Consider the following 16,005-nt stretch of genomic DNA (forward strand, 5'->3'; position numbering starts at 1 on the left):
CCAAATTCACAACCTGGATATTTCTGGGCATCTTTAGGGGGGGGGGGGGATGCAAACTCACCTTAAATTTGCTAGGGATTGAAAGATAGTGGACGACAAAAGCACATAATTTGAGAAAAACCTAAACAATACTGCTCTTTCTAACTGAACGAAACCATTCAGTGGAGAGATTCACGGAGGGGAACTTCCTTTGACGACTCAAGTTCTTTATTGCATTGCGACAATTTGGTCGACAGATGGCGGTATTGATCCTTTATGCTGGTTGGGAGCCGATACTGTGGCGTGTCCCCTGTTTGCAGTTGAGCCCTTCCGCTCTCCGTACAGGAATTTGAGTGCATTACGTCACTTGGGCTGCCAGAGGCGAGAAAGCGCTCCTTTCTAGAGGAGACTGTCCTCTTTGCTTTGCGTGCTGGATTGTTTTTAGGGATTTGTGTGTTGTTATTTCTTTTCGGTTACATTCACAGCTGGGAGTAGCCGACTGGACAACGGAGAGAAGTGAACACAGCCTAGCTCTCCTGCTTCAATATGAGACACTTGTAAAAATATCTGAAAATCGACGACCGTCAGATTTAGATGGAGGAACCAGAAGGTGAGCATTTACTTCAGGTTGTAACCTTATACATAGAAGAGGATCCACTCTCTCCGTCCACTAAAACAATTCTATCTTGTCGTTTTTTTCTTTAACTTTGCTAATGCAAATCGTGTTTGTATGGTCATCGTATGTTACCCAATGGGTTGCGACCGCAAACGCTTTTTATGACTCAACCGATTATTAAAATCAGTTAATCGATACGGTACCCTTCTTTAGTAAACTCTTCTACACGGCTTGTGTAGAAGAGTTTACTAAAAGGTGCAGAGAAAACAAGACATGCATTTATGGAATTTGAAAATGTAAACCAATCTAAATGGTAACGATCCATTTAAAACTAATGAATAGATTACGGTTTTACAGTCCAGTTGTAAGATACTATGAATATATAGCTGTATATATAGCTATTACAGCTATGGTCCTTATAGTACGTCTTAGTACGGTAAGGGTACTAAGTCTTAGTACCATAAAAATGCTGTACCCCGTATGTTATTATTGTTGTTGATGTTTTGCAGGTACAGTTTACTGTGCTGGCTGTGGTGGAAAAATCCAAGACTCATTTCATATGAAAGTCCTCCAGGACATCTGGCACAACTCCTGTTTTCAGTAAGTGTGTGTTGTTAACACGCCTGTTAGTGTTAGTGACCTAGATTAGAAAGATTAAGTCACAGTCCCAGGCTTTGTTGTCACAGAGAGAAGTAACTACGCTGACATGGATACTATTCATATGACATGCTGTGACCAACATACCAGCTGCTTTCCACATATATTGTCTGTGTACAAACGAATGATCAGCTGGATTAGCCCAGATCATTCCCCTGGTAGGCTAAGCTTTGTTTTCTGTCTGTCTCCTTTTTTCTCTCTAAAGAAAATCATTGTTAGAAACACTCTGCACAATTAAGGCTACTCCTTCTGTACTGAGAGAGCTGACTGGGCTGCTGTAAATGTAAGCAGATCCAAGTTTTGGATTATAGATTGGTCAGTGACACTCTCAGAGGACTTTCATCCTCCGCTTGGAGGCTTAATGATTGTCTCAGTGTAGCAGATGGTATCTCGTTGGTTTCACAGGTCACTGCCTTATGAGTGATATTTGCTCTGAGGGGCAGTCACGTCACATCTCCCAAGTTAGAAGTAACATGGGATTGAATGTAAATAGTCTTTGAACTATTTGATCACATCTTTGTTGTCATAACTGATATGTTATGTTTATACAAATTACATATAGACATGGGACTGGTTTTAGTCACAAGCATTGTAATCTGCTGACGTGGCTGACCTACTAGATTTAAATCTGCAGAACAATCTATATTCATAGTCAGCTGATTAGAACAGGTATTATCTGCTGTGGAGGTTATCAGCCAGTTTTTTAATACATATCCTGATAGGTCACGTAAACAATGTCACATCAATACTGTTTATCATGCCCCTGTTTTGATGCTCCAACATGTGTACACAGAGGTGGCTGTAATTTATGCTTTAACTCTGAGATCAGGGAGTTATCACAAAACAGTGAAGAATAACATGTTCAAAGTTCCTCCACATAATAGGCGGCGTGAAAGGGCAACAGTCCAGTGACATGAACTGACATGAAACAGTTTGCTTGTAGTGTCATGTAACTTTAGGCTCAGTACAATGTCTTTCTTCAGCTCTCATCAATAGTCCTTGTTGGCCTCATCAGGAACCTATTTTTTTTAGTTTCATGATTATTTGAAAATGTCACCACCTGTCCATAGGTGAAATCACTGTGATCAACATGCATACCTTCAGCCAGTCATCATACCAAATTACAAAGCAAGGACAGGGAAATCACCATGAGGGTGCAGTAAAAAAAAAAAAACATTCCAACACAGGACCTTGCACGCAGTAATCGTCTGGTTTATAGATTTTTTTTAAAATGCGCTACATGCAACCAACATAAAGCATAATGCACAAACAGTGCACAGTGTGTGCGAGTGCTGCTTCAGTGCGTGGTCACTTCTTAGTATTTGCCATCAGCCTACCAAATGGCAAACAGAGTTTATAGCCACATTAATTATGTATCTGACACATTGTAGCACTGAAATCCTTATCACAGGCAAATGAGAACTGAGTAGATGGTTATTTAACAGTCTTTGTCATCATTTCAACACTATTTAACAGTACTTATTTCATTTTTAATAATAAAATAAATACTTTGAAGGTCGTCTGGTGTGTTCATATTGAGTTGCTCAGCATCAACAGTTTTGAACTATGCAATTTAAAAAAAAAAACTTTCTAAACATTTTGATATCACATTATCAGATAACTGCATGGATGTTACAGATGTGACTGGAATTTTTCAAACTGATTATATCACTAAAAATCAAGTCCTGTCTTCAATCACAAAAGCCTGTTCTGATACAAATACTTGCAAATAGACTGAAAGATAATGTTGCTTTTCTTTGCATTTGCGTAGTAAGCTACTGCTGTTCTACAACCACTGCAGAACAACACGTTAAACTGTAAAAGCTTACATCTTTTAGCACACATAAGTGGCTTATTAACAAGACGACAATAAACAATTGCGTGTTTACTGCAGGGTAATTATACTATTTTACCATTGTATAACTGCAATAATATAATTGACTATTCGAGTAACCAGTAACCTTTTTCTAAGCGTTGTGTAGCAGACCGGTCGTTTTAAAGGTCTGTTCTATGTTAGGTTATCCTCCTTATATTAGGAGGATAACCTAACATAATGTAAAGTTTCAAGCTTTTTTTCAAACAAATATTCCAGTGAAAATAAAAGTGTTCTTGTTACCTCAATGCCCCCTGCTGTGTTCCTATTTGTTTTTTGTCCCATTGCTGCCATGACTGCAAAGCGTGTACCTCCACCTTATGTAGCATTCCAACAAGATTAGGTCACTCTTGTTCCAGTAAACCTGGCAGTGTTATTGAGTCCTATAGGTAACAGCACATTGGAGTCGGCTGCATTCCTAGACAGCGATTCAGAGGTGTGAGCCTACTGTGTTAGACAAATGTAGTTTCTTTTACTCCAAGTGAGCTGAGTTTTTAATTTCATATGTGTTTCTGCACCAAAAGATTGGATGATATTTATGAATCTGAGTTGACAGACTTGGTGAACACTTGTGTGTAGCAAGTCATTCACATTAACCTGCGGTGATTATTTTAATTTTTTTATTCTTTTAATTTTAAAGGAAGAAACTGGGTATTATCAATATATTGTATGTACGTTTTAGACTTACAATGTTATATTTTTGTTGTTTTTTCTTTTCTGAGTTTAATTTATTAATTTCTCTTTTGCCAATGTGTTGACATTATGGCAAAGTCAGTAGCAGGCTGAATGTAATTCCCTCATTTGATGGCACGTAATGCAATGTTAGACATAGCCAGATATCAAACTACTGAAAACCTGGAACATCTCACAGAGAACATTCATTTCAGTCATATGAGACTTGGGCCAAAAGACTCAACACTTGACGTGTTCTTGCCCCTTAATGATTTTAAACCTGACTTGGAATTGGACAAAAGACTTGAGACTTGAATGGATTAGACTTGAAGTTTCCCCTCAAAGATGTGAGATTTGACCTAGACTTGAGTACAAAGACATTCTGTTTTCACCAATGAAAGTAAGCACTTTAACTTCTCGTTATAATATATTGATCAGGTAGACGCTAGCTATTCTTTCTGATAGCTGTCCTTGTGTAATCACTGAAAAAACACTTTTTGGAAGAGTTTGATTTAAAAATGTAAGTAAATAGAGATGCTGTGAGATAAAGGTGTTTTAGGTGAAGTGCTTTTGCTGCAGATCTTCAAGGACCTTGAAGGTCCTGTTCAAATTATATCCCCGTCATTCTACAAGAAAAGCATAAACTCCTTCAGGTGTTTTTATAAACCACTCCTGTATCACTTTATCATGACGTATACTATACAACATAATGGACTGTAATTACACATTATCAGTTAGTTTTGTCTTGGAATTCTTTTATTCAGAACAAGGTGAACTGGACACTGGAAGTTTATAGGTTGAATTTAAACACTACGAAATGTAACCCAGTGGTAAACTGGCCGCGGTTCCATTGTTATGGTGAGCTGCAGAGATTAAACTGATTTAAATTAATTAAACTTAAATTTCTAATGAATATTCTTTTTACTTTCAAATATACTTGGTTGCTCGAACCCTAGTATTTTATGACCTATAGTCAGGCATGTTGTTGAAATACTTTTCAAAGGCAAAAAGATGGATTGCCCCTTTAATCAAACTGAATAGGTAGAATGTTATTTATAATTTGTACATGCTTTCCTCCAGTGTAAGAGCAAAAGCTGTATTATTTGCACATGGTACTTTGGACTTTGGACTGGAATACGTTTTTTTTTTCCAAAAACACACCCATGAATAATTAAGTTACTTAGTCCAACCTTTTAGAATCATGTGTCTGGCACAGGAACTGTGTTTTCCATCATTAAACCAGCAAATCCTGAGGCTGCTCTGCTGTCTGCCCTTTATAATTTACAGGACTCTTTAAATAAAATCCACTTTTACTTTCACTTAGACCTGGACTAAGCCATATGAATCAAATAATTTAATACAAATATAAAAAAGGATATAAGAGCATTTTCCTGGTTGAGGGTGATACTGTTATATAAAACTTTATAAATGATTTATCAACACAAAACGACAGCTCCCTGTCAGGAATGCAGCATCTGATCTGTTTCTTATTACCACCGTGTTTCCTCTCGTAATAATTTACACACACGTGTTGCAAACTCGCTTATCTTTTACCAAATGTTTTTTTTATAGCTCTCTTTTGGTAACCTTAGTTGTTATGGGTTTAATCTTCATATTTTTGGGTCATTTTTAGCCATTGTTTGGGCATTAAGTCTGTCTCTTGGCATGGTTTTGTAATAGTTACATGTTTTACACAGCCACATCACTCTGTTTTACTGTTACTGCTCTCAGTTCCCCAGTGAGTGACAAAGTTTTTGATTTTCCAACTATTCCTGCGCTAGACTCTTATAAATAATCCACAAAAATGTTTTGTTTATTTCTCCAAATGTCTGAATTTAGTCAAACGTCCTTAACTGTTGGTGAAATACAGTGTAGCCCAACAATAATCCAATAGTCTCACAAGGGGAGCTGTTGGCCCCACAGTTGTCATTGGGAACCACCAGCTTATGTTCAGTTCTAGTGACATAACTTGTGCCATTATCCATAATATAATGTTAAGTACACTAAGTGATAACATGTTTTATTGGTTGACTAATTTTTTATTGAATTTTCTAAAATCAGTACTTTTTTCCCCTAATTTTAGAAACCTATACGTGACTTTATTTTTCGGCTAATGGAAAATTAAATTATTTGAATATTTGCAGGCAAAGAAATCGAAATGCATTGCACTGTTAAGGTTGACAAACACATGGGCCTCTGCAGAGTCTGACATAAGAACAGTAAAAATAACAGTAATAACAATGACTTAATCTAAACAAGGTTTACAAAGTGCCTGACAACAGATAAATAAATCAAGTCTGTAAAATCATAGACAGCTTCTCTTGTCCTCACAGATGTTCTGTGTGCTGTGACCACCTGACCAACTGGTACTACGAGAAGGATGGAAAGCTTTACTGTCGCAAACACTACTGGGAGAAGTTTGGGGAGCTGTGTCATGGATGTTCTCTACTCATGACTGGACCTGCCATGGTACGTCAGCTGATCAGCACTTTTTACTACTAATCATAAATCCGTCCATCCAACCATCCATCTTCTACCACTTATTCTTTTGTATCATAAAACATTAAAATGAAAATGTATTTTATTCCTCTCTGTTTTAAACATTTGCAACTTTTACTAAAATAGATTCAACACCAAAGTAAAAATGTACGACTAAGAGTCAATTATGTGGAGGTGTGTGTTGGATTTTCATTTGGAACAGCAGTGTTTACACTGATTATCTTATGGGATCACAATGTTTGGAGTGGAAACCAACCTGAGCGAAAGTTTGTGTCTGAACCAGACAATTAAATAAAGATCATTTTTGTTAAATGTATTTACAGAATATCTCTATCTCTATCTGGTTTAAAAAAACATTTAAATCAATTAGACGTGTACAAATTTTAAAGTTTTTACTATGGTCAAAACACTGAAAACCTAGATCTGGAAAAATCGGTATGCACTGAAAAGCTTTTCATACTATTAATTCTTGGTACATGATACTGGACACACTGGAGTTATTTTATGGGATTAGAGTTGATCCTACTAGGAAGACAGTTCAGGACTAAGCAGTAGGTGGCTAAGAAGTTTGTTGACTCTACCCTACACTGCAGACAGACTCTTCCTCCAGGTTTTCTTTACTTTCTCTGATTCTTGATACTTTACTCCAATCTTGATACAGTAGATAGATAGATAGATGGATGGATGGATGGATGGATGGATTGATTGATTGGTTGATGTAGTCTCCAGCAGCAGTACAGCACCAAAACAACAGTAAAAACACACGACTAGGTAAAATACAGTAAAATACAAACATGAGTAGCAGCACCCTGTCAATGAAAATAGGAAACCTGAATAGTGGATGTTAGCAGATTAGTCGAGTTAGTAAAAGTAGATAGATAGTGTTAGTAGTATTAGTAGATTATCATTATTGTTGCCGTGTATGATGTTCTTGATGGATGCATTATTATTATATTTAAATTATACCATTGTTAACCCTTGTTATATATATATATAATATATTTATATTATATATATATATAATATATTTATATTATATATATATATATAATATATTTATATTATATATATATATAATATAAATATATTATATATATATATATATGAACAGTAGATTAGTAGGTCATTATTGTTGCCATGTATGGTGTTGATTGCAATCTCAATTATTATTTATTATTATATTTTAATTTTGCCATTGTTAACCATTGTTTTATATGTATATATATATTTGTATGTACACTAAATATACACACATTATCTCTATGGATGTATATGTATATTTAAGCAGAACAAGTATAATTATAAGGATGTTATGTGAACAGGTGTGTAAATAGTTTAAATATATGAACAGTACAAGTAGTTAGTAGTAGAGTAATGAAATACATTAAATAAATTAGATAAACAGTATATAGTAGCTACAGTATATAGGCAGTTCCTTTATCTACGGATAAAGACAATGAGAGAACTAATAGATATGTTTTCTACGATGCATAGAAGCCAGAAGTCTGCATACCAGATGTTGTTCCCAAAACAATACCTGTCAGGGAAACATTTGCCCCAAATTCCTTCCACAGACAAACTATGACTTTGTTTAAACCCAAAAAGTTACCTGTTGGTGAACAGCTAATTTGGGGGAGTAATACTAATACTCAGCCTTTAGTTACTTTGCCAGTTGATTGGACGTCATTTGGCTGTGCGTGCCTTTGCACACTTTCTAAAGCTTTCAGTCTCTGCCTCATCATGAGTCTTGTAAAAACGACTGTTAACAATTTCTTCCATACTTAAATCATACCAGAGTGCCAACAGAGCGTGTCACTGATCCCTGTGTGGACCCGGTTCTTCTGCTCCAGAATAATATGAGCACATTAAAAGCCAGGGGGGGCTGTTTTTCTGGCTATTACAGATGAGTGATACTTTGCATAGACTGCTGCTGAACACATTTAACCCCAGACCACACTTGTGAATTAGTTTCCCTCTTTGGGGCCCCTCGGTGGTCCCACTCCAGTCTGAAGTTCTCTGCAGCTCGCTTCCTCAAGTACACAGAGGATTTAGTGGGAAGAAGCTCAAATGAGGTGTTTCTTTTCTGAACCCATCATGTTGGGAGATGAAGTAACTGTCATCAGCATGAAGGTTTGTTTGATGCACAGTACCATCTTGTGTAGAACAGAAACTAAAGATAACAAGCTGTGAAAGTTGTATGGCCACTTCATTAGGTACATCGACTAAAACCTGCCTGGTACGAGGTCTTCTGGGATTCTTTTGTGCATGGATTTAAAAAGAATACTGCCCCCATTCCTGTGAGATTTCGATTCCATGTTGACATTACATCAACACATAGATGCTGCAAATTTGGCAAACAAATGTAAAAGTCACATGTCACCTCATCCCAAAGGTGGCTGTTCCTCACTGACGGCCCATGTGAGGCGATGTAGGTTGTGTAACATACTGTAGGTACACTGTGGCCAAGGGTTGAACACAGTCAGCAGGAGAAACCAAAGTAATGGATACTCACTGTACTGTTGAGCTCAATTTGTACCAAGAAAACATCTGCCATACTGTAGCTCTCCATCATTGCTATCAGCCGGAACAGTGGATTTATGAAGGATGAAGTCACGTAAACACACTTTTGGACAAGGTTTTAACTTCAATGTGTCCAGACCGTATCTTTTTGCCAAAATGCATTAGGCTGCTTTCAAACGACTCTAAATAAAATGTAAGCTAAATAAACTAAATAAATGTAAGCATTTAAACAGGAGTAATAATGAAGCGGCCAACCAGTGTATATTGATTTGTAGTGATGACTTTGCTGATGTATTGGGTTGAGCTTGAGGTTGAGAAATTCTGCTACTGCTTCTCTGTTTCAACCAAATGTTTCTTTTTTTTTTTCATTATTTTAAAGATTTTACTTCTGGTTGCTATTGTTTAGTTCTGCCTTCAGTTTGACACTATCAATTTCAGCAAATTTGGTCCTTGTGGAGTTTGATGGGTGAATTATAATGTGCCCATTTAAATAGCTTAAACATTCTTGGAAAAAGTACAAGAAAGGTAAATTATTTTAGATATTTCTGAATTGCTCTCACAAAATTTAAATGTAAAGTACAGTCGACCGCAATCCCCGGTGGTCACACTTGGTAGTAACTTGTCAGAAATGTAGCCGGAGTGTTTTGGGTTTTTTTTTTTTACGCCAAGTGCCACACATAATGCCTCCTCTATTTAGTATTGGCATCCAGCTTCATCAGCCCGTGGAGCCAAGTGTCTTTGGCAGTGCTGAATTAGCACTTCAGCCTGGAAGCCAGAAAGAGGATCATTGTGGCCCAAGAGCAGAGATGAATGTGAGCAGAACCGCTGCTGCTGCTGTTGTTTGAGGGCCATTCAAGTCCAGAGAATTTACTGATTTGCTGAAGATGTTAGCTTCAAATTCGGGCATCAAGATGACCAATTAGCACCCACCATAAATCGAATTTTATACTTCATGTATCATATAATTTGAATGGAGACAAAACACATTCTCACCATGGTGGTGTCATCGCCTGCCTTTAGTAATAAACTATATTTGGTAGAACAAAATCCTTATATGTTGTTTTGAAACCGTTCTGTCTTGCATCAATCCCTCTGGCTTGTTATGACGGTTGCTGTTTATATGGGTCAGACAGACTATTGAGGTGTCATAATCATTTGGATGACATCTGCTTTGTGGAGGACAGTTTCCCAACTCTGAGTCATACATGTGGGAAAAAATATCAGACACCGTCGCTCCAGTTTGACTATATTGTTCCCAACTTAAAATACAGAGAACTACGGTATAAGAAGATCACACAGAGCTTGTTACAGCGGTAATCAACATAGGGATTTGGCCCAACCCTCACCTCAAGGGTTGACATGAGACCTGTCACAATGCTCCCTACACCACTTGTTAAAAACTTGGTTTAGCAATCAAACCTTGAAACATTAAAAGGTCAAGCCTTTAATATACAATTAAATAGAGAGCTATTATTAAAAACCAGTATAAAATATAGTTGGTAAGCAGTGAGTTATGTTGTCATTTTCATTGATAAATACATTTGTCTTCTGAATTTTCTGAATTACAGTCAGTTGATAATTTTAGGTGAGATTTTATAATTTTCATATTAGAAATGTCATCATGTATTTGTAATATTAACAAATTCTAGTTTCTCATCTCCTTCACTATAACAGTAGATTTGATGGTATTAGGTTTGTGGACAAAACCAAAACATGACGATCTATTTTATTTGGTCAGATTCAAAGAATGAGAACTATAATAGCTAGTCAAAGAAATGAAAATCAAAAAACGAAATACTATCAGCAGAACCGGTTTCATCTTATCACTGATCTAATCACAAAGGAGAGAGACAGTTTAACAAGTGGGTGAAAATGTAAGTTTGACAGCATTTATGTCATTCAGACGCACAGAGAAAGGTGACATCATCCAGACAGGCTGAAAGTAAAGCAGGTGTTACAGTGACGGTGTAAAACGAACACTCACACCCCCTTCTCTATACACTCGTCTCAGACCAGCTAACAGAGCACAGCAGATTGGCCGCCCTGCTTTCACAGTATCACAGCTTTGCACTTCCTTCAACTGAGGAGAAAATCGCTTTGTTGTTTTCAGGTGGCAGGAGATCACAAGTATCACCCCGAGTGCTTTGTATGTCTGCGGTGCATGGTGGTGATCGAGGATAGGGACACTTACGCTTTGGTGGAACGATCCAAATTGTACTGGTGAGTTGGTTACCTGCAGAACCCTTAACCACTGTCTTACTCATCTGTTTTTTGGGCATATATTTTCAGATAAGGTCATATGTTTTCCTACAAGTTAACATTTTGAAATAATCAATACAGTGCTCTGGGAACTGTAACTTGACAACAAGTACATGTTCTCACATGCACCCATCCACATCTTCTGGTGTTTTGCAGTGGAAAGTGTTACAAGCAGGTTGTACTTACACCCATGTTGGAGAAACGTTCACATGACTCGGTGTTGGACTCCTTGCCCCACACTGTGACCCTCATCTCCATGCCCTCTGCAGCCAATGGCAAGAGGGGCTTCTCAGTCTCGGTGCTGAGGGATGTCAACGGTTCAGCGAGTGTTCAAGTCAAAGAGTGAGTGTTGTCCTGACTGAACCCTGTACCTGTGCCTGTAGAGAGACAGTGTTCAATTCCTTTACATAACTTTAATGATTGATGGTTTGCACAGCAGCAGTGCGCTAGTTTTATGGCAGTGAAAACAAGAAAAGCACTTATTAACTAATTGGTGTAATAATGTTCTTGCGTATACACATCCCGAGTTTTTTTGTAAAAAAAAAAAGAAGAATAGTGAATGTCATCCAAATAAAATGCAACGTGCTAGATCCTCAAGAGATGAGACAAGAGTATAATTATTTCTAGTCATTGCAGAGGGGCTGTATATAATTATTCATTATTTATACAAGCACACTATACCAAACCTGGCTGTATCCCAATTGTCAGCAATTTAAGGATTTAAGGTGACTAAGTCCCAAATACTCCAGCTAATGTTGATAGGGTAGATAACTAATGTCTAGAATGTGACCTGAAACTAAGCAAGCACATATTTCCTTATGGTCACCTTCTATTGCTTGAGCTGCCCTTTAAACAGCCAGGACAGGTAGAAAAACGCAGGACTATGTGTACTGACAGGACACAGACCTAAAACCCAATAATGCTTGTTAAATACTGTGAGATTTTTCTTCTAATACCCAAGTCTCTGTGTTGGTGCTGCAGGGTCAGGGGGATGCTGATCAGTCCAGAGGTCCGTAATGCCATCCATGTTGGCGATAGGATTCTGGAGATCAATGGGATTCCTGTGGGAACGTTGATGGAGGATGAAGTGAGTCCAATACTATAAATTAAAAACTGTCCTTATCACTAAAAGATCAGTTCTACAAATACAGCCTGTACATCCTTATTATACAACATGTGGTTTTTGACATTCTTGAGATTCTTCCTATAATTTATTCTGTACATACTTCTGCTGGGAATGGTTCTGAGGATGGTATGTGGAATGGCTGCACTTAAAAACTAATTCCCACAACCTCAACAATGCATGTTGGTACAGTCATCACTCCCTGTCTGGATTTGTGGTTTGTTTTTGTATTGTCTTATTTCGTTAGATTGCCTCACATTTGTTTTCACCAGATTACACCACTTCAGATCTAATTAGATCTACCACAGCAGTATCACACTGACAAGTTTGTTCCCACAAATTGTATCTAATTAAATTTCCGCATTACTGTAGGTGACAGCTCTGGAACCATGACAAAGAAAGACTATTATAAAATATATGATATTTAGTCTTCGACCTTTTCTGTGACATCATTTTGACAAAGAAAATGCCAGGATATTATTTAATAATAATAATACCACATGATGAGATGAGGATGAGATTGTTACTTTTACATAGTCTTGGCAGATACTGGTAACTTCACTACACAAAGTTAGCTATTGTATTTAGTTACTAGTACTCAGACGGCCCTAGTTCTCCCTGTTAAAATTGTCAAAAGTCCCAATGATTTTGATATTAGAGGAGTCTGGAAACAATCTTCTGAGATTATGGTGCACAGTACAGTTGGTGTAGATTTGATCTCTCCTTCGCCATGTCCCAAAGATGCTTTACTGGTTTGAGATCTGACGATGAAATGTATAAACTCAACTACTTAACCGTTTATACTGTTCATATATATATAAATAAATATATATATTCAGATCTAAATAGATCTACCACAGCAGTATCACACTGACAAATTTGTTCACACAGGTCGTATCTAATTACATTTCCGCATTACTGTACATAATAGCTGTGGAACCTTGACAAAGGAAGCCTATTATTAAAATATATGATATTTAGTCTTCGGCCTTTAGTGTGACATCATTTCGGCAAAAAAATTCCAGGATATTATTTAATAATAATAATACCACATGATGAGATGAGATAAGGATGAGATTGTTACTCTTATGTAATCTTGGCAGATACTGGTAACTTCACTACACACAGTTAGCTATTCTATTTAGCTACTTGTACTCAGACAACCCTAGTTCCCCCTTTAAAATTGTCAAAAGTCCCAATGATTTTGATAACAGGATTCTGGAAACAATCCTCTGAGATTACGGTGCACCGTACAGTTGATACAGATTTGTCAGCTACAGATGTGGCTCTCCTGTTTCACCATGTCCCAAAGGTGCTTTACTGGTTTGAGATCTGGTGACTGAAAACCAAGAAATGTCTAAACGATGTCTTGGACGAACTTGAACCAGACCTGCCACATTTAAAATGATTCACATCACTTTTATTTTCCCATTTGAAAGCTTTGTTTCAACTGCAGCAGGTCATCTTGACCTAGTCTATGTGCATAAATGTGTCGAGCTTCTGCTTTGTGATTGGCTGATTAGATGCAATAATCAGGTGTTACTCTCAGCTGCTTGTTTTTTTTTAATTCTAGAAAACTAATAGCACATTATGGAGTTTTAACAAACCCAATCATGTGCACAGGTGGACGATCTTATTCACCGCACCAGCCACACACTGCAGCTGCTCATAGAGTATGACCCAGTCCGGCAGAGGTTGGATCGCCTCAGACTGGGATCACCCAGGGGCAGGCTGGGAGTCCCAGCCACCTCACGCATGCGTCTGTCTTCACCGTCTGATGCAGTCCTGGAGAGAACAGATGTGGTTGATAACGGCTCCCTGAAGAGACTGTCTTTAAGGTTCGTTGGACAACAACTGAGGAGCAGGGAAGTGCTAATGAAGAAGAGATTATTTTTAATTAGCCATTTCCTCTCAACTGCAGGCGTAGTAACAGCATATGCAAGTCACCTGGACCAAATTCTCCCAAAGAGACACCCTTTATTACACGAGACATTGGACGTTCTGAATCACTGCGATCCCCCAACAGCTGCTCTCATCGTATTTTCCGCCCGTGTGACCTCATCCATGGAGAAATCCTAGGAAAAGGTTTTTTCGGACAGGCCATCAAGGTCAGGCTCTAATTATTATCACTTTCTTTCCACTTTCTTCCTTTATTTTTTCTCACGTAAAATGTGTTCCTAAATGACGGTGGGCTTTTGTTCCTCCCTAAGGTGACTCATAAAGCCACAGGAGAGGTGATGGTGATGAAAGAGCTGATCCGCTGTGATGAGCAGACCCAGAAGACTTTCCTACAGGAGGTTAGTAATCTCCTACAGAGGAGAGGGTCCAAGCACTTCCTCTCAGAGAGAACACAATCCTCTGTTTTTGGGTAGAGATGTGATTTATTGCTCTCATAAGTCAAACTCACCACATGTTCAAAGAATCACCGCTCTGTGTCTTCTGTTAGTTTGAGGTTCAGAACCTAATCTTATAGAGGAGTCTGTTTTTGATCTTAATGCCTCTTCTCATGGGTTAAGTTTCACTGTTAGAGGAAATGGATCGTATTCCTGAACATCTCCTGTTCCGTCCTTTACCGTCAGGTAAAAGTAATGCGGGGCCTCGATCATCCCCATGTTTTGAAGTTCATCGGTGTGCTGTACAAGGACAAGAGGCTTAATTTGATAACAGAGTACATCGATGGAGGCACTCTGAAGGATTTCATCAGGGACATGGTGAGTCACATAGAAGTTTTAGTTGCTCTTTTCCTTTTCTTCATCTATACAATAGCACAAAAACGTTTAGTGGCCACAAAAAGAGCTGGTTCACAGCTTTGTTGTGGGCTGGTTGGCATGTCAGCCTTCTAAGACGTGCATCCATAAAAGTTGGAGAAAGTGTTTCCAGGTGAAATTTAAAGAGCTTATCTCCACTCCTGCTACCGCTGTCTATTTTTAAAGAGTAATTTACGAAGCAGAGTGTGTTGTTTTTACTCTAATTATACTAAGTGCGGGGGGAGCAAGGTTTGCTAAATTCCCAATTCCTCTACTTTGCCACTTTATAATTTGGTATAATAAGCTGTGTTTATTTTCAGCTCATACTTTGTCTCCTAACTCTGACCAAACAGGAACCGTTTACATGGGAGCAAAGAGTGAGCTTCGCAAAGAGCATTGCTTCTGGCATGGTGAGTTTGATTCTTTTTTTAAAGCAAGTCCCTTAGGGCCTTTGGAATCACTAGAGGTTCTGTGATCAATCACATTAGATTTGTTTGTGTAGCTAGAGTTCACAAAATAGGAGACCTCATGTCTGTCTTTTCATTATTAGTCCATGAGATCACAACAAAAGAAAAAAAAGGAAGAATATGTGTAACTACAAGAAAGGTAGAAAAAGGTGAAATATCATTTTAACTGTGGTTGGAGTGGTAAGAGGATCGGGTTTGATCGGGTTTGTATATATATGTATGAGAATAGTACAACAGTGGTGAGGTGTGCTGTTGGAAGGACAAAAGATATGGCTAACAAGACCTGACACAGGGGAAAGATGGCAACGTGGACTAAATCATTAGAAATTTAGTTTTATTGGTAGTGTTATTGACGTTTTAACAACATCTAGACTTCCAAATACATCAAATTGATTTAAAGATGCCTAATGAGTGGAGTGGAGGAAAGTGTTCTGGTGCCAATTCATAAGAAGGGTGATGTACAGAGTTGTAACAACTACAGAGGGATAAAGTTGATGAGTCACACAATGAAGATTTGGGAAAGTGTAGTGGAAGCTAGGTTGAGGCAGGAAGTGGAGATTTGTGAACAACAGTATGGTTTCATGCCTAGGAAG

The 16,005-nt window shown here is 37.9% G+C and overlaps 1 protein-coding gene across 1 annotated transcript in view; it reads left to right on the top strand.

Moving 5' to 3' along the window:
• The first annotated feature begins 303 nt into the window (after nt 1-303).
• limk2 (LIM domain kinase 2) overlaps nt 304-16,005 on the top strand; it is a 20,867-nt gene continuing 5,165 nt past the window's right edge. The window contains exons 1-11 of the mRNA XM_008337271.3: nt 304-589; nt 1,105-1,195; nt 6,131-6,266; nt 10,927-11,036; nt 11,232-11,417; nt 12,057-12,162; nt 13,822-14,036; nt 14,120-14,306; nt 14,409-14,495; nt 14,778-14,909; nt 15,299-15,355. Coding sequence (XP_008335493.1) covers nt 574-589; nt 1,105-1,195; nt 6,131-6,266; nt 10,927-11,036; nt 11,232-11,417; nt 12,057-12,162; nt 13,822-14,036; nt 14,120-14,306; nt 14,409-14,495; nt 14,778-14,909; nt 15,299-15,355 — 1,323 coding nt within the window. The 5' untranslated portion in view covers nt 304-573. The remainder of the gene's footprint in view (nt 590-1,104; nt 1,196-6,130; nt 6,267-10,926; nt 11,037-11,231; nt 11,418-12,056; nt 12,163-13,821; nt 14,037-14,119; nt 14,307-14,408; nt 14,496-14,777; nt 14,910-15,298; nt 15,356-16,005) is intronic.

Source organism: Cynoglossus semilaevis, unplaced genomic scaffold, assembly GCF_000523025.1.
Source record: "Cynoglossus semilaevis isolate Cse_v1.0 unplaced genomic scaffold, Cse_v1.0 scaffold342, whole genome shotgun sequence".
Lineage (NCBI taxonomy): Eukaryota > Metazoa > Chordata > Actinopteri > Pleuronectiformes > Cynoglossidae > Cynoglossus > Cynoglossus semilaevis.